Source organism: Podarcis tiliguerta, assembly GCF_965153285.1.
Source record: "Podarcis tiliguerta genome assembly, chromosome: 8".
NCBI classification, from domain to species: Eukaryota; Metazoa; Chordata; class Lepidosauria; order Squamata; family Lacertidae; genus Podarcis; species Podarcis tiliguerta.
Window position 1 is genome coordinate 64,062,051 of NC_139541.1, and position 18,348 is coordinate 64,080,398.

At 45.9% G+C, this 18,348-nt stretch overlaps 1 protein-coding gene and 1 long non-coding RNA gene across 2 annotated transcripts in view; one reads left to right on the forward strand and one right to left on the reverse strand.

Moving 5' to 3' along the window:
- LOC310684897 overlaps nucleotides 1–10,550 on the forward strand; it is a 39,478-nt gene extending 28,928 nt beyond the window's left edge. Inside the window, exons 4-5 of the long non-coding RNA XR_014514941.1 lie at nucleotides 5,395–5,430; nucleotides 10,167–10,550. This is a non-coding gene — a long non-coding RNA (uncharacterized lncRNA). The remainder of the gene's footprint in view (nucleotides 1–5,394; nucleotides 5,431–10,166) is intronic.
- A 1,637-nt stretch (nucleotides 10,551–12,187) lies between these two features.
- On the reverse strand, nucleotides 12,188–15,234 carry ID3 (inhibitor of DNA binding 3). Its single transcript, XM_083456382.1, has 3 exons — nucleotides 14,745–15,234; nucleotides 13,780–13,849; nucleotides 12,188–13,031 (listed from the first exon to the last, which is right to left on the reverse strand). Exons 1-2 carry the CDS (start codon nucleotides 15,069–15,071, stop codon nucleotides 13,793–13,795), a joined length of 384 nt encoding a protein of 127 aa, XP_083312508.1. The 5' UTR covers nucleotides 15,072–15,234; the 3' UTR covers nucleotides 12,188–13,031; nucleotides 13,780–13,792.
- Nucleotides 15,235–18,348: the final 3,114 nt, after the last annotated feature.

Consider the following 18,348-nt stretch of genomic DNA (forward strand, 5'->3'; position numbering starts at 1 on the left):
GATCAAGGGGACCCCTGTTCCTGTCTCATCCCATGCCCCCCACCACAAGCACAACGAGGGGAACGTGGATACCTTTCTTGTGTCAGCGGCGCTTATGCCTGATGCGTGTGCCATCCCACGCACCTCGTCACCTTGCTTCCTCTCTGGGCACAGTTTCCCTCTGCTGTAAGAAAGGGGGAGAGAGAGAGAGAGATCCCAGTGAGGCTGAAGAGATGGTTGTGTGCACCTAGCTTCCCCTTCAACCCCCCCCCCCCGCCATGCAGAAACAGAGAGAGGCAGGTGCTTCTCAAAGCCACAGTGGGTGGATTCAGTCGCTTGGCTCATGGCAGGTTATTATGTGGGAGGAGGGGCAGTTTCGGGACCAGCCATTCAGGTTCTTGCAGGAGACCAGCCAAGACTTCGAGGTTCTAGTCCCAGCTGGGCACCTGACTCACTTTGACTAAGTCACTTAAGCCCAGAAGCTAAAGTTACACAAAGCAAGCACTGTCGTGACGTCCTGCCTCCTGAACCACATTCTTCAGGAGGAGTCAGCTTTCGAGTTACAACAGAGGTCCTTCTCACCGCTTCCCCCCTTCTGCGAGGACCAAACCATAGGGCTGCGAGGAGGGAGCAGGCAGAAGGAGCAGTTGGGGTGACTTCCTCTCTAGCCTTATCTGATACTAGGAGCATCAGGGACACTGCAAGAGTCAAACGACAGCAGCGTTTTTTATTTTGTGAAGCAATTGCTTGGACACAAAGGGGGACATGGGACAAGTCCATTGCAAGGCACTGCCCCATAAACCTCAAGCCTGCCTCAGTCAGCTCCTACTTGCCTCTCTTCTTACAACATAAAAGCAGCAGGGGAGCCTGCTGGATTAGCCAATGGCACATTTAGTCCAGCATCCTATTCTCACAGGGACCGACCAGGGGAATCCACGAGCAGGATTTCAGCACTAGAGCACTCTCCCCCATAGCTGTCAAGCGTCCCTTATTTGGCGGGACAGTCCCTTATCCCAGCGCCATGTCCCGCTGCTGTCCCTTATTGATGATGTCCCTTAAATTTTCCGGGTTTCAAAGGAAGCAGCTCCTCTCCCTCCCTCCCTGCCGGTCAGGGAGGAGGGAGGCTCCAGCTGTGTTGTTTGGCTGCGTTGCTCACCCAATAAGGAGTCTAAGGATGACTGGGGGGTGGAGCTTGCATGCCTTGTGCCGATCAAATCGGCCGCGTTGCCTGGGGACTTGCCTTTGCTCAGCGCTTCCCAGCGGAGAGGTGACAGTGGTTTTCCTTGCTGCATCCCCTTTGCTGGGTTGCAGCGCTATGGGAACCACCACTTGAGGCTTCATTTGGCTGCTGGTTGACTAAAATCCCTTATTTTGGCTGTTGATCCCTTATTTTAGAGGCTGCTGGTCCCTTATTTTCAAATCTGTAAATTGACAGCTATGCTCTCCCCTCCCGTGGCTTCAAGCAAGTGGTCTTCAGAAGGTGTTTCCAGCTGTGGAGGCAGAGCATAGCTCTCATGGCCAGTAGCTATTGATACCCCTGGGCCCTCCATGAATTTGTCCAATCAACTAAATGGGTGGCCGTCACTGCCTCTAGTGGGAGGGAGTTCCATAGTTTAACAATGCACCGCAGGAAGATAATTCATTCTTTTGTTATCTGTCCTGATTATCCTCCTCCTCCTTCTCCTTCTCCTCTTCTTCTTTCTTTTTTAATAAATTTTTATTAGAAACTTAAACATAACATTATATCTGAAAACATAATATCCTTAATTTCCCCCCATTTTCCTCCCTCCCCCCACCCTCCCATACCCCCCCCCCCGACTTCCAATCTTTGGTTTCTCTATGAATGCTATTCTCTGCATGTTGCAAAATTGTATAAATCCTTAATTTCCTGATTATCCTTTCAACATTCAGCTTCACTGGATGCTCGTGAGTTCTAGTGTTATGAGAAAAAGAAAAGAAAAGAAAACTTCTCTATCTGCTTTCTCCATGCCATGCATAGTTTTTATAAACTTATGATATCACCTGTCCAGCGGGTGGCCCTGCCTTTTAGCTTCCTTCCCTGTTTGCCCTTGTAGAACTCAGCAAGGAGTAGAACGGGACAAACCTAGAATTAGTCAGTTTGACTTGACATTGGCTCTGGCTCTACGTACTGTTGACCTCCCTGCTCCAGGGAAGAGTTATAGCACTAGTGTTCCTTATAAGTTTGCAGGAAAGGTTTGACTGAGTTTGGGAAACGTGGCAATGGTACTTAACATCCACCCACACCCACACACTCAGTTCCTCTGTATTGCAAAGGGGGTACAGTCCAGTGGAGGTCTGCACCACATTTCCAGATGAACATGTTAATCAGTTCTCAATTGTCAATTTCTCATGGCTGACTCTCTCCTTATTAAACTTGCAATGTCCCATCAATTAGTCAATCAAGTGGCAGGGTGGGATCCAGCTCAGAAAAGACCTGGACAAACATTAAAAGGCGTGATAATCGATAGAAGAGATCATAAACCAGTGTGGTGCAGCAACTGGAGTGTAGACCAGGAGCTGGCAGACCAGGGTTCAAGTCCCTACTAGTCCACCATGAAACTCATTGGGTGACTTTGGACTGGTCACAGTCTCTCAGCTTAATCTACCTCACAGGTTTGCAGTGAGGACAGAATGGAGAGGGATCATTATTAATAATGTGCAAAGGTATGGGGTTTTTTTTGGGGGGGGGGTTGTGTGTGTGCACAAAACACTCCAACTCTGATGGTGCAACCTGGATTTGCCAGGATGTTATTTAATCCCTTCTTATGGTGCATAAGAAGGACAGGACATTCTTTATGTACGCCACAGCAGCAGCAAGAATACTTATTGCACAGTATTGGAAGTCACAAGAGCTACCCACGCTGGAAGAATGGCAGATGAAAGTTACTGACTACATGGAATTGGCAGAAATGACCGGCAGAATCAGAGACCAGGGAGAAGAGACGGTGAAGGAAGACTGGAAGAAATTTAAAGATTATTTACAGAAATATTATAAGATAATGAATGTTTGATGACATCAGATTGATCATAAATGGTTATTAGTAAAAAAGTGAACAGAAAAAGATCCAACATTTTCAGATATAAGGAAAAGTAATTATATATTATGCATTAAGATGATTATAAAATTAAAATATGACAGAGGGAAAGAATTTGCGGACAGAATATATGATTTGGAATACAGAGAAGGGAGGTCTGGGGAAGTCGGGGAAATAAGTTAATGAAAAGAATATAAGGAGACAGAAACTGTTTTTAATATATTTTTTCTTTTTCTTTTTTATGTTCTATTGCTTTGTGTTTGTGTGTTGTAGTGTTTCTCTGTTAGATTTTTTTTGTTGTGAAATTTCTTGTTTGTTGTTGTTCTGTGTTTATTGTAAAACCCAATAAAAATTCTTTTAAAAAAAAGGATGTTATTTAATCCCACTGGAAAATAACAAGAGTCTGGAAATGCCCTTATGCCATCTTCCTCTGGACACACGATCCCTGAAGCAGCAGCCACTGACAATTAAACCACTAGACTCCGACCCTCAGGATTGTGGCAGTCCACCCCTGCTGATTTCTGAGGCGCTTGCTCTGTTCAGCTGTGTATCTCTGGACCTGGGTTTCTGGGAACTGCTGGGTACAAAGCAGAAGCAAAGTTGAGTCATGCTGCTTCCTGTAAAGTGCAACATTTGACTTGTGAATCTCACCCACAAGGGTTGTTATCTGCATCCCTCCCAATATACCTTACTAAACAGGGAAAGCCCCTATTTTCTTCTATCTGTCCCTGATTAATCATTGTTCCTATTTTGCTTTGGGAGAATGCCTTCGCCTATTATTATTATTATTATTATTATTATTATTATTATTCAATTTTATATAAAGTTTAAACAGAAAGTAGCAATAAAAAAGAAAGCACAGTTTTGATAAACCAGTAACAGAACGGTAAATAATGAAAACCGCTTCTCCTCCTCCCTCCCTGTCCCCTTTTCCTTTCATGTCTGTTCAGCTATGTACACATTCCCGTTTCCTTCAGCTCCAGTGCACTCCCAACCGCTGGCATTTGCAGTCAAGTATACATGATGCCGGGACGAGGGTGGCACTGTGGGTTAAACCACAGAGCCTAGGGCTTGCCGATCTGAAGGTCGGCAGTTCGAATCCCCATGACAGGGTGAGCTCCCATTGCTTGGTCCCAGCTCCTGCCAACCTAGCAGTTCGAAAGCACGTCAAAGTGCAAGTAGATAAATAGGTACCGCTCTGGCGGGAATGTAAACGGTGTTTCCGTCCGCTGCTCTGGTTCGCCAGAAGCGGCTTAGTCATGTTGGCCGCATGACCTGGAAGCTGTATGCTGGCTCCCTTGGCCAATAAAGCGAGATGAGCGCTGCAACCCCAGAGTCATCCGTGACTGGACCTAATGGTCAGGGGTCCCTTTACCTTTACCTTTATACATGATGCCAGCCACAATCCATAACGCATCCTGTCGTTTCCTGAGAAATACTGCTGTTTGATGTGTTTCCTATTAAACCAGCTTCCATTTGATTTGAAAACACCAGGTCCAGGTTAAGCCAAGGTGTATACAGTTCAGACAGCCATTGCACATGTGCAGATGAGAGTGTACGCTCAGATTTCGACTCACTTGAATTGGAGCTCAGGGCGGTTGCAGGCTTGCAGAAACAAATTAGGTAATGTGAACCGAGTGTAGACACCCCACTCCAGTCTCTGATGTGTGCAACAAGACTTGAAATGCAGCAGGAGGGAACAACAACCTTGCTGTGTCTTAAGCCAGCCACTAATGTCTACATATCCTTAGACTGTAAACCTGTGAGCACGGGCTGCCTTGTTTCAACTGATTGTATGTCAGGCACTGAAGGAGCCTTTTAAATATGAACCGCAGGGTAGAAATACTCAAAATAAACAAACATTTAACCACTAGTGATTGAACAATTGATATCATCAGGCAATTAAATGTTTAGTGAAATGGCATAGTCATGACCCTGGCTTATTCTTACATGTGAATATGTGGCAATGACGTGTCTCCTTTGCTTGCTCATCTGTAACACACTGGCCTGCTCTGAAGCAAACCCCTTGTGAAATATAGCTCTTAGGTCAGGGTGAGGAAGAGGCAAAATAGGCGCATTACTTCTGGTTCCATATACCACCCGCCCCCCTTTTATCTGGTGACAATACATATAGATGTAGGATCTATGTAAGTTGCAGAAAATTCACAGGGGGAGTTACACACACCCACACCCTCACTGCCAAGATGGAGCGGAAGAAGGCAAAATCCTGGCAGTGGCAGGTCCTTCATCTGCTAGGAAGGACCCCTGTTGTGGAGAGGTCTATAGAGACAGAGGTTTTCGCCATTCACCTGTTTGAGGAGAGATTTAAGGCTAATGTTCCTTTTTTCCACCCCGCCAGGCATCCAGCTGATGACAGGAAGACAAGAGTTCAAAGGTACCAACATCTGCGCCCGGGAAGCAGCTTTCATGCCTACGTTTGGGGGAAAGTGTGGGTGGAACAGACAGTCTCTCCGCTCCAAAGTGAGAGAGTTGCTTTAATTTGAACCAGTTTTCTTTCCCTGCAGGCTCTGTTGCCAGGTGGGTCCCTCGACAGATACAAACATCAGGAGGGCTTTGCTGGATCTGGGCAGTGGTCCATCCACTCCAATATCTTGTCTCTTACAATGGACAATCAGGTGCCTCTGGGAAGCCCACCCAGTGTGGCACAAAAGTAGCCCTCTCCCCGCACTGGTGCCTTCCCTTAATATTTTGGGAGCTTATTCTTTTATTGTATTTCTATCCCACCTTCCCTCCAGGGAACTGAAGGTGTCATGCCTTCAGGTTCTCCCTTCCCTCTCCATGTGATCCTCACCAATGGCCCTGTGAGGTAGGTTAGGCTGAGAGACGGTGACTTGCCCAGGATCACCCAGTGAACTTCATGGTTGAGTCAGGACTCGAACCCAGGTCTGAGCGGCCCGGGTTCGACTTCTGCTTAACCATGAAGTTCACTGGGTGATCCTTGGCCAGTCACCATCTGTCAGCCTAACCTACCTCCTAGGGGGACTGGCAGCAGAATGTTCAAGTGTGAAATGCTCTTGCCCAGAGTTCCAGCCAGCTATCCCCTCCTGTGATACTCCATTCCACCACCCGCTTCCAGTTTTCCATTTCCCCTCCAAGACTCAGGTCATGATCTTGTTGCCACTGAGCACTGACAGTCCTTGCTGGTCTGTTGTTGTTTTTATTGTAATCCTCATTTTAAGACTTTTTTCCTTACTTCCCTGCCCGCCTCCAGTATTCTGCAAACCTCAGGGTTTCCCCAGACATGCCAAAATCTCCTCTCTCTCTCTCTGTGTGTGGCTCCATTTTGGCTCCATTGGCACTGGCACTCACACCTGAACATTGGAAACAGCGTGAATGATAGACATCTCCTCCCCCACGAATTAAGCTAATCTCTTTTTTAAACCATTTAAGCCAGCAGGCGTCACCACTTCTTGCAATAGCAAATTTCATCAGTTTGTGATACGTTGCACGAATCTATTGTTTGTCACGTGTGATTTGTATGTTGGCTACTGTTTCCTTCTGCTGGTTTTCAATAGGTTTCATTTTTATTGTAACTGTGTGTGCTTTATTGTCGTTAGCTGTCTTGGACAGCTAAGCGGGGAAAGGCGGGATAATGTTTAAAGTAATAATACTTTAAAATAGATAAATACGGATGGGGGAAAATAGGTGCATTTGCTCATACTGAGGTGGGCTCTGTTGTGGTTTCTCCTGCCCATTTATAGACCACATGCATACTATATCTTGAATGACCATTTAAAGCACAAAATGGCCTCTGCCCAAGAATCCTGGGAACTGTAGAAGAGTTTGGATTTGATATCCTTCTTTATCACTACCCGAAGGAGTCTCAAAGAGACTAACATTCTCCTTTCCCTTCCTCCCCCACAACAAACACTCTGTGAGGTGAGTGGGGCTGAGAGACTTTAGAGAAGTGTGACTGGCCCAAGGTCACCCAGCAGCTGCATGTGGAGGAGCGGAGACGCAAACCCGGTTCACCAGATTACAAGACTACTGCTCTTAACCACTACACCACACTGGCTCTGTAGTGTGTTAAGGGAGGGATAGCTCAGTTTGTAGAGCATGAGACCCTTAATCGCAGGTTTGTGGGTTCGAGTCTCATGTTGGGTGAAAAATTCCTGCACTGCAGAGGGTTGGACTAGATGACCCTCATGGTCCCTTCCGGATCTACAATTCTGTGAGGGGTAAGATTACAGTTCGGTGGAAGAAGCCAAGTGCTTTAAATCCCTGGTGTGAATGTGACCACAGAACAAAGTGACGAGTGTCAAAGCAGAAGTTGCTGCTTGGATTTCAGTACCATTTTGTACACTGTTTGCCTAAACTTTCTTCGTCATTAGGAAGAGTTGGGAAAGGAAGCAGGTGATATTCCTATCCTGTTTGGTGCTGGATTGTCAGAACAGGAGAAGGACCCTTCACCAAATGCCTGTCACAAGCCAACATCCTGTTATCACAGTGGCCAACCACATGCACATGGGAAGCCCAGAAGCAGAACCTCAGCACAACAGCAGCTTTTCCAAGAGAACCGTATTCAGAGGCACACACTGATTCCATGATAGACTTCTCTCCCATGAATTTGCCTAATCCTCCTTTGAAGCCATCCAAGTTGGTGCCTGTTTCTTGCGCGGGCGAATTCCATGTGCTTAACTATAGAATAAACAGCTGGGAAGAACTTCCCCACTTGTCATGGATTGGGAAATTATGACAGCGAGAGAGAGAAAAAGAATCCCGAAAGCCAGGTAGAAAAGAGGTATCAGGATTACGGTTTGTCCCTCCGTTGGCTGATCATCTTTTTAATAGCTCCAGGTTTGAAAAACAACGCGCTCCTGAAACGCAGTGAAGGTGGTTTTCTCAAGAGGCCTTCCAACAAGGAGTGGAGCTGCAGGTAACTGTTCATGCAAAACGGGGTGCAAAGCAGAGATGTAGCTGTATCAGTTGTGCTCATTATCTACAAAATGTTGAAGAAAAGTAGCCTGGGGAGGAAGTTTGCAGTAGAAAAGCAACAGCAAGAAGGAGCTTAACTTCTCCACTCACAACTTCTCTGTTCAAAATTACCCACTTGTGGGTTACTTTTCTTCCCAGAAAGAAGGGCAACTGGAGACCTCAAACTAATTTTATGTAAGTTCAACAACTGTGGGGTAAAATCATAAGAACAGCTTCATCAAATCTGGCCCTCTTTGAAAAAAAGTTTGGACACCACTGCTGTAAGGGAAAAGCAGCTAGTGGGAGGGTTTGGAGTGGAGGGTAAAGGATTAAGCAACTAGTCTCCGTGTTGTATTTCTGTTCCAATTTTTTTCCCCTCCCAACATTGCTGTCCAATCCCCCTCCCAAAAAATAAAAGAAGCAGGGAGGTTGTGTCTCTGCACATAACTAGTTTTTCAGAAAAAGCAGTTTTACCATTTTCTGAAGTTTATTGTATATTTTATTTTGATTTTTAAAAAATAAAAAAAATGTACTACCCTGGGATAAGATTTTATGAAGGATGGCAGACAAATAGCTTACACAAAATAAAGCAACACTTTGGGTGGGGCAACTGGAGACCTCGAACTAATTTTATGTGGGATGGGGAAGCCCAGAAAGGGAGAGGAGAAATAAGGTGAAATGGATAAAGCAATGGAAAGAGGGGGGGGGGACCTTCTGCATATGTTCAGGGGTGTCAGAAGAGATGAGGGCACATCAAAAAGAGGGAGAGAAAGGATGCTGCAATCCTGTTTTATCTGGGATTAATTATCCAAGAATGCAGTGTGACTTATTTCCGATTATGGGCATGTGTCGGATTGAACTGCAAACCTTATACCAAAAGATAGAAGGAACCGGCCAAAATCTCATCAACCCTCACTAAACACATAAGATAAAGGGGGATGAGGTATGTCTGTTTCTACCCATTGCTCTTGCCCCCAGCTGAGTGGCATGAGGGCTGTTGCAAAATGATCATGAATGCCATCTAAATCCAATTGCATTGGAGTATAAATAACATAGCAGGCATGTCGCTGGCTTCAGACAAAGACTATCAATGGCTACTAATGCTGATGGCTGTTTTTCCTCTACTGTTGGAAGGCAGTCTGCCTTGGAATACCAGCTGTTGGCAATCCCATGCGCGGAGAGAGCTGTTCTTGGGTTCCACTTATGGGCTTCCCATAGGGATCCAGTTGATCACTGTGAGAACAGGATGCGGAACTAGATGGGCCACTGGCCTGATTCAGCAGACTCTTCTTATGTTCTTCAGTTGGTAAAGAATAGAAGTGGGTGGGAGAGGCTCTAGATCAGGGGTAGGCAAACTAAGGCCCAGGGGCCAGATCCAGCCCAAACACCTTCTAAATCCAGCCCACAGACGGTCCAGGAATCAGCATTTTTTACATGAGTAGAATGTGCCCTTTTATGTAAAATGCATCTCTGGTTTATTTGTGGGGCATAGGAATTTGTTCATTTTTTTTTTTTTCAAAATATAGTCCGGCCCCCCACAAGGTCTGAGGGACAGTAGACCGGTCCCCTGCTGAAAAAGTTTGCTGACTCCTGCTCTAGACAAATGTGAACAGTGTCCTATTTATTATTATTATTCACTCTCTGAAGTCCTGCAGCTTTTATGCCGCAGAGAAACAGCATTCCAACACATCATTAACCATGTATCCCTCTCTACTGAAAAGGCCACCTGGGCAGTCTGCTTTAAACCCAGGGGCCATATCATGTCAATAAGCACTAACTTGTTGTCTAGCTGGTGACCACCTTTGTATTGGCCCAGAGAGTCTCCTTTACCAGCCTACAGAATCTGCTTTGCTGTTTTCACTAGCGACACCAAGGTCCACCAACTACATCCAGGTGTGAAAACAGTGGCTATGAAGGTGGAACCAAATGCAAATGGGGCAGAGCTACTTTCCTTCCACATCCCATAAGCTGCACACATTAAGTGTGTATCTACCTACATCTTAAGTTACTGCGGATCAGGTATTCCACCTCAAAACTCTTTAAAACTGTGCAAGGCCTAACTGAAAGGCCACTGGTTAAGGCTGCAACACTTACCTCACTGCACTTAATGTTATTTAGTTAATGCACTTACCTGGCTGTAAATTCAATAGGACTTCTGAGTAATCCTAACGGGCTGCAATATCTCCCATTTTACAGGTGAGCAACACCAAGGCTAAGTGATTAGCAGAGCGTCAGCCATCCCAGAAATTTAATTTAAAACAAAACAAAACAAGGCCCTATTGTTCAACCTGTCAAGAGTCATAAATTTAAGCAGATTCCCTGTAAATCAGAGAAGTCTACCAGTAGATCCCAGTCTACCCACTTGATATATACCAGGCATGTCCAACTCCCAAGAGACTGCCATCTACTCTCACTATAAAAAAACTGGCAGTGATCTACCCATTGGATTGACCAAAGTTGTTGAGCTTTTGGGGGGGAGGGGATCAATCAGGAGCACGTGATTGAACAGGATCGCCCAGAGATCAACCGGTAGATTGCGATCAACAGGTTGAACGTCCCTGATATATACAATCCCTACTGAAACTGGAGTGACCTGCTCAGCATTAATCACTGAATGTTAGCTAAGCAGAGGTTGGAACAAAGATCTATTTGCACAACTGACCATCGTGGCTTCAGAATATACTGTGATTCCAGAGAATCACAAGCATATCAAGTACAAGTCCTGGTTGGATGACACTGTATTTTTTTAATTAAAAAAAACAACAACCACCCCACCTTAAGCAATCGTGTACCACACAGAGCAGTGAAAAGGCGCTTTGACTTCCAATGACCTAAAGTGTTGCAAAGGCAGAGAGGTATGCTTTGCACTGGCCTGTGCCAGCAAGACAATCAGGCTAAGACTGGCAGATGCTCAGTTGAAGAACTGCAATAGATCAGTAACTGCCGGCTGCTTTGCCAACTTTCAACTAGGCGTAAATTCCCAGCCTGCAACTGGCAGCACCTTGGGATCTTGCTCAGCTTTGCCATTTGAGCATGGGAGAATGATTTACTAGTTCAAACTAGGTTTTTTGGGGGGGGGGCACAGTGGAATTCACCCTTACACCCCCAAGAGAAATTACTTTCCTTTACAGAGGCTGTATTATCAAGTTTTACCTGTGCATAGGCAGAGGACAGAAGCAAAGAAATACAATGTTGACGTCTGGAGTGGTTGTGCAAGTGGTCAAATGCAACCACTTAGTATTATGTCCATGCTGCAGATGCAAGGACTGAGGCAGAGACCCAATTGTTGTCTTAAGATTACCTAGTGAGTTCAGAGATTCAAACCAGGGACTTAACAGCTTCTTTTTTCATCACCCAGCACCGGCTCAAAGAGCGCCTTCTTTTTATGCTTGCTTGTTAACACTTCTCACTGTTTAACTCACCCATCAAGCGTTCTGGATTAAATATGAATTAACTGTAGAGTTGTTTATATGTTGCTTCCACAAGCCATGACTCTATAATACCCATCCCAGGATCCCTTGGAGAGCTGTGTTAATTGTGCTTCCCAACTGCACCCCAAAAATATTGGTGCCGTAAGCAACTATGTGGGTGGTTCGTGCAGCTGGTACAGCCCTGTGTTTGTCCCATTTCCACGCAACTCCATTAGAATGGCATCTCTGTTGAGCGCCAGCTGCCTCAGCAGCTCCCTAAACAGTTTCAGTGGAGAACACCTTCAGTGGCTGCCTACAGTGCACACAAGTTGTTTTAACACCACCAATAACATTTGCAATATTGTTTATAGCTGGTGCCACCTAGCAGATAACTGGATGTTTTCCTCCAAGGCTTCAACACTCATCAACATTTGCCTTCTTTTTTTGTTGGTGGTGGTTAAAGGCTACTGGCGTTGTCAAAACGAGGCGGCAGCCATTGCACCTATTTTAGGAAACTGCAGTTGCTGCAAGACAAGTTTCAAGGGGATTATAATCTGTAGGATCTTCAGATCAACCATCACCAACCTGGTGGGAGTCCCATTTTGGGGACTACAGATCCCATCAGCCCCAGCCAACACAACCATACTGGCCAGAGCTGATGGGAATTGTAGTCCAAAAAATCTGGAGGCCACCAGATTGGGCCAGGGCTGGCTCAGAATACCTCAAGTGTTTATAAGGGGTGTGAAAGGAGATGTGATGGTCTGGTCTAAGAAGTTTTTCCCCCCTCCCAAAAAGTTTTCAGATATGTTTTTTTTTAAAAAACCAGCTTAAAATTTATTATGTAAGAAACTTTTATAAAAAGTTTTTTTTTTAAAACCAAAGGAAGTACAATTCATGGATGCAGAAATTAACCTTCCTGCCAAAAAAAGGTACATGTGTTCTCTCTATTATAGAGTTCAACAATAAAAACCATGAGGCGAAACAGCCCCAAGACACCTCAAGTTTTCATGTTCTTGAAAGTCCCCTTCCACCCCCCCAAAAAATGATGTTAAAAAACTATAATCCAAAATATACATACAAGCTGCATATCTGCAAAGTTTTTTTTTTGTTGCCCTTTTTTCTGAGCAAACGATAGATCAGTCCACATTTGTCACAAGTTGTTGCAATGTTGGAAGTGTGCGATTTCACTAAGAAATCTCCCGATCAGGATCAACGTGAAAAATCTGATGGCTCAGAGCTTTTAAAAAAACCGAAACTGTCCCGACACACACACACTCAAACCCCACAAAGTTTCTTCTTGTGCAATACAGCAATCCGATAGTTAAATCTGAGAGTGGATTAAAAGGTGGGCTTGCTTTCAACCCGCCCGCCCCCCTCCTCTGGCCTGCAAATTTTGTTTTCAGGCAGTTGGAAGAGAACAACAGATTGAGGGCAGAAAGTTGTTTCTGGAAGACCAGTCAAGGGCATCCGAAACTGCCAGGCAAGACCCATGTTCCACAGTTTATCTGGAAGATAATGATGGAGGTCTCTCCATTACTGGATGCACGGGGTTAAAACATCAGGTCCTTTCCCCACTCAAGATCTTTTTCTCTCTCTCCTCTTCTTCTATCTTCTGTCTCACTGGAGAGAACCAAGTGTCAGGATCCCACACCTGCAAGTCTGAAAAAAGGGGGAGGGAGGGGGAGGAGGCGGGAGAGAAAGACATGTCAGTTTCAGCAACAGATCAGAGGCAGGTCTGCAGACATCCTGGCGCCAGAGAGGAAGCTTCTATTTACCTCCAGCTGATAAGGAATCAGGAGCCAACACTCTAAGCTGGAGGTTTGCTAATTGGCACCAAAAATCTAAAGCAGGCGGGGCAGCAGAGGGTGGAATGAAATGGACCCTTCTGTTTTCTAACTTTCTGCAGATGTATCTAAAATTACAGATTCTGAGGGAGGGGGACAAACTCTTTTAGTGGTGTCTTTAAAAAAAGAAAAGAAAAGAAAGAAGGGGGGGGAGAAGAGAAGAGAGGGAGAGAGAAAGAAGAAGAGTGCCTCTTGATTCACTGATTTCAACAGGGCTGTTTAAGCAGCTGCAGAGACTTAAAGCTATAAAAAGAATGACATTGTAAAAATAATGACTCCATTTACAGGCAAAAGCATGGAGGCATCTGAGGCTGCTGCCTTATTGCCAAGCAGTGACAAGGGGCTCTAAAGACCACAATCTGTTCCAGGGAGGGCAGTCAAGTAGGACTACTCTGGAGTAAACATTGGGGTGCAAATCTAGATTTCTAGACTGACTGTAGGGTTTTTAAAAAATATTTTGGTGGTTGTTTTTTAATAAAAAACCTGCTTGAGGTGTCTTGCTGGTTGAGATCGGGGATGGGGGAAAAAATAATTTGGGTATTTCTTGACAGTTACCTGTTTTAAGAGGTTAGTGGCAGAGATTCCTCTCCTCTTTTGAGCAAAGTTCTGATGCCAGCTCTGCAGCCTATAGGAGAAGGGGAAAGAAGCGTTAAGGAGATACTGTGTTCACAGTTTAATATACGCCACATGGTACAAAAAAATAAAGATCGGGAACAGTGAGAATGGGTTTGCTGCACACAGGACCATGATCCTATTGACTTTTCAGTGGGATTTCTGCTGAGCAACACCTATTGACTGACAATGCAAGCCTAGCCAGAAGTCCCACTACATTCAACAGGGTTTACTCCCAGGAAAATGCCACGGATTGCAGCCTGAATGGACAGCAGTGCCAATTCAGTTTACATCAAATGTGTTTAGCATGGGGTCCTTATGCTCAGAACCCAAGATTGTTATCTTAGATCCTGCTCAAGTAGTCCCACTGAACCTGGGATCCCAAGCACTTTATTAAGATTAAAATGATTATTAAGATTAAAAAACACCCCCCCAACAAATAAATACAGCGGATCTTCTTTTGGAGTTAAAACGTTTAGGACCGCAGTTTAGACCCTGCTGAAGGCGCAGCTGTCAGCGGAACCAAAAGTGCGCATAAATCCCTCCCTCCCAACGCATATGGCAGAGAAGAGCGCAAACTGTGCGCCTATTCCCGAGCAAGCAAAGTACTCCCGCAGCCCGTTTGCGATAGGACTCCACAGCCTTAGAGGCGCGCACAGTTTGCTCAAGGCTGGATAGCGCAAAGGACGGATTATCTCGCGACCCACTGCGATTTGCCTTACAGCGCTCTGCGGGCCGCAGGCAGGACGCGGCTCCCGCTGGCGCCCGTTAGATCATTACTTTAACTCGTAACCCAAATTAGCCTAGATGGCGCGTCTATAGTAACAGCATTTTCCCTGGCTCCCCCCCCCGCCCCTCAACCTTGTGTGCGCCCACGAAGGCTCCCTGGGTTTTTGCCACCTCCTTACTTTTAAAGAGAGTAGGGAAGTCTCGGCTGCGGACGGATCTTGCCCCTTCTTCGCCTGCTCCTCCAGCACGATCTGCAGGTCAAAGATGTAGTCGATGACGTGCTGCAAGATTTCCACTTGGCTGACTTTGGTGCCTTGCGGAATCCCCGGCACCAGCTCCCGCAGCTTGGAATAGCAGTCGTTCATGTCGTAAAGGAGGTTCATGGGCTCCTCCAGAGCCGGGCTCTTGTTGTTCGTTCCCCGGGTGATGGCGAGGCTCTGATCCGAGAGGCAGCACACGGCTTCGTAGCAGCTCCTGACGGATCTGACGGGGCTGATGGCTTTCATGGCAGCGAAGGAGGAGAGAGGGATTTGCAGAAGGGCAAGGTTTCCTTCCTTAAGGCGGAGAAGCGAGCGATCGATACTGCCGCTTGCTTGCCTGCTTGCCTGGTTAATTCTCTATTGTGCACACACAGAAGATGCTTCTTTGCAAAAAAGCGAGGGCTGTCACCCCGCTCTGCTTTTATAGCTGAGCTTGAGCGCTCAAGCCCGCCCGCTGATGCAAATGAGCCACCGCGTTCCCCCTCCCACTCCCCTTCGCTCTGATGACAGCAAAAATGTTGGAATGGAACGTTTACAAGATGGTTAAACTGCAAAACAGGTTTCTATTGGCTTCGGCTGACACCGAATAGCAGAGGACATCAAAGGAATGAGGAAGCTCTGATTACAAAGAAGGAGGGGCCAGCTATCAAAAGCGCTTCCTTCCTTCCCTCCCCCTTTCGCTCTCTCTATTCCATTCAATTAAACAGAGTTAAATTCGAAATGTGTGCAATTCGCCTTGTCCGATTTAATTCTTATATTTGGGTATGATTATTAGTCTTATAAAGGGGGAGGGAGGGAGAGCTCTTGTGCCGAGAAGAAAAGGGCACATTTTTCTATTGCTGCTTTTCTGCCTTCACCCAGCCCTTAAAACGTTCAGGAGCCATAAATCCCATCACGGCAGAGAAATTTCCCAAGGTTTTAGATTTTTTCCCCTCCTCCTCCTCCTCCTCCTCTTCAGGGTTTGGGGGAGGGAATCTTGTAAGGACTTAGTGCCGCCTTGTTCCTCAATTTGCTACTCATATGACCTCCAGACTTTCTGGCGTCAGGAATTATCTTGTGACCAAGTTAAAAAAAAAAATTAATTGCGGGAAAGCTGAGGCTACGATGGAGAAAGCAGATTTGAGCCAGCAATAATGGTAGTGAAACGTGTGTGAGGGAAGGGAGGGGGGGTGGCGGAGGAGATTATGGGGAAATTACTTACAAGTCATAATTTACTTGGTAAACAAATAAACAGGCGCACAAAAATCCAGGCAAGACATTGCTAAGATATTTTAGGACAACAGGATTATTTTTCTAACTGAAAAGAAAAAGTGGGCAGGAGAGAGGAACTTTGGCTCATCTGAATTCCCTGTCCTACATACCTGAACAGTAAATGTGTTTGGGAACCCATTAAATAGGCTGTAATCCTGTGCACATTTGCATGGAAGTAAATCTCATAGGGGCTTATTTCCAAATAGACAGGTATATATAGAGAGAGGTGCCTTTAAATCTGCTCTTCATTTTAACTGTTGATTTTAATCATATTTTTAAATGCATGTTTTAAACTTTTTCTTTATTGACTATTTTAACTCTCTTGTTGACCGCGTAGAGCTTCTGTGTACAATCAAGTGCTATATAGCTTCTGTCAAATAAAATAAATATATTGGGTTGTATCCAGTCAGTGGGACTTAGGTCACAATGAATTTGAGACTCACATAATCATAGAATTGTAGGGTTGAAAGGGGGTCCGAAGGGTCATCTAGTCCAACCCCCCTGTAATGCAGGAATCTCAGCTAAAGCGTCCATAACAGATGGCCAGCATGAGTTTCCAACAGAACAAGCAGGTCCAACTGGCCATTATGTGGGAATCTGCAGCAGTAGCTGTTCCACCTTGCACAAGCTCATGCAAATCTTTTCACCAGGTACCCAAGTGAGTCAAATTAAGATGTACACACCATACATTGAAAGCTCCCCCCCCCCATTTTTTTTATACTGGGAATTGTAGTTTATACCGCATGGAGCTACAACTCCCAGCACCCTATTCCCCTCACAGACCTACGATTCCCTGAGAAGAGGAATTCATTGTTAAACCACTCAGGGAACTGTGGCTCTGGGAAGAGAATAAGGGGCTCTTAGCAACATTTGGTGCCCTTAACAAAGTACAGCTCCCAAAATTCTTAGGGGGAAGCCATGACTGCTTAACATGCTTTAGATGCTTTTGCTGAGATTCCCGCGTTGCAGGGGGCTAGACTAGAAGACCCCTGGAGGCCCCATCCACCTTTACAATTCTATGATTCTAAGTGGTTTCACACTGCTTTAAATGCATGGGGTCAATGCAGCTTCACTTGAAAGCCCACTATTGCAAGGAATTAAGGATGGGGAACCCTTATCGACTCTCAGACCATTAGCCCTGTCCATTGGCCATGGTGACTGGGTCTGATGAGTGTTGGAGTCCAATAACAACTGGAGGGCCACAAGTCCCCCCCCCCCAACTATCTTGAAGATCCTGCTTGAGGATGTTGATACAAACGTATTGCCCTTTCTTCAGAAGCAGCATTGGGACAGGCAGTGCGGGCCATGTAGGGCAGATCAGCAAATGATGTCACCCCCTGAAGCTGAGATACACAGCACCTAGGGCAGACTAGGCACCTTCTAACATTTACAGTGGACGCTCAGGTTGCGAATGTGATCCGTGCAGGAGGCACGTTCACAACCCGCAGTATTTGCAACCTGCAGCGCCACGTCTGCGCACGTGCGGCTCACAATTTGGCACTTCTGCGCATGTGCAAAGCACAATTTAGTGTTTCTGCACATGCGTGAGCGCCGAAACCTGGAAGTAACCCATTGCGGTTCTTCTGGGTTTGGTGCAGCGCGCAACCCGGAAACTCACAACCTGAAGCGTCTGTAACCCGAGGTATGACTGTACTTGCAATGGGGAATTTTAGTAGGTGTTGTTCATTTACAAGCGTGACCTGCTGAAATCGCAATGGTTAAAAGATGCAATATCCCTGTTCCGTTTGCATCTCTCCACCCTCATAAGGGTACAAGGCTAGCCAGGTTGAGGGAGAAAAACTTAAAGCTGAAAATTGGGAGGATCCAGCAGAGACAAGAGGAGAGCAATTCTTCTCACAGTGCATTGCTAAACTATGGAACTCACTTCCGCAGGAAGCAGTGATGGCCACCAACTTGGATAGCCATCAAAGAGAATTAGATAAATTCATGGAGGAGGATGCTACTAGCCATGACAACTACATTACTCTTTCACTATCAGAGATGGTCTTCCCCGGAATGTGGGCTGCTGTGCTCAGATCCCGCTTTTAGGCTTTCCATAGGCATCTGGTTGGCCACTGTGAGAACCAGGTGCTGATCCATCAGGCTCTTCTCATGTTCCTAAACCCCTCAAAACACCTTCCATGGGATAAAAATACAGGCGGCAACCATTTTGCACATGTCCAACTGCTGATGCACATGTTGCTTTTGGCCCCAGAAGGGGGCAGAACCAGGTGGGGTGGAATGAGCTTACGTGTGACTGCTGATGCACACA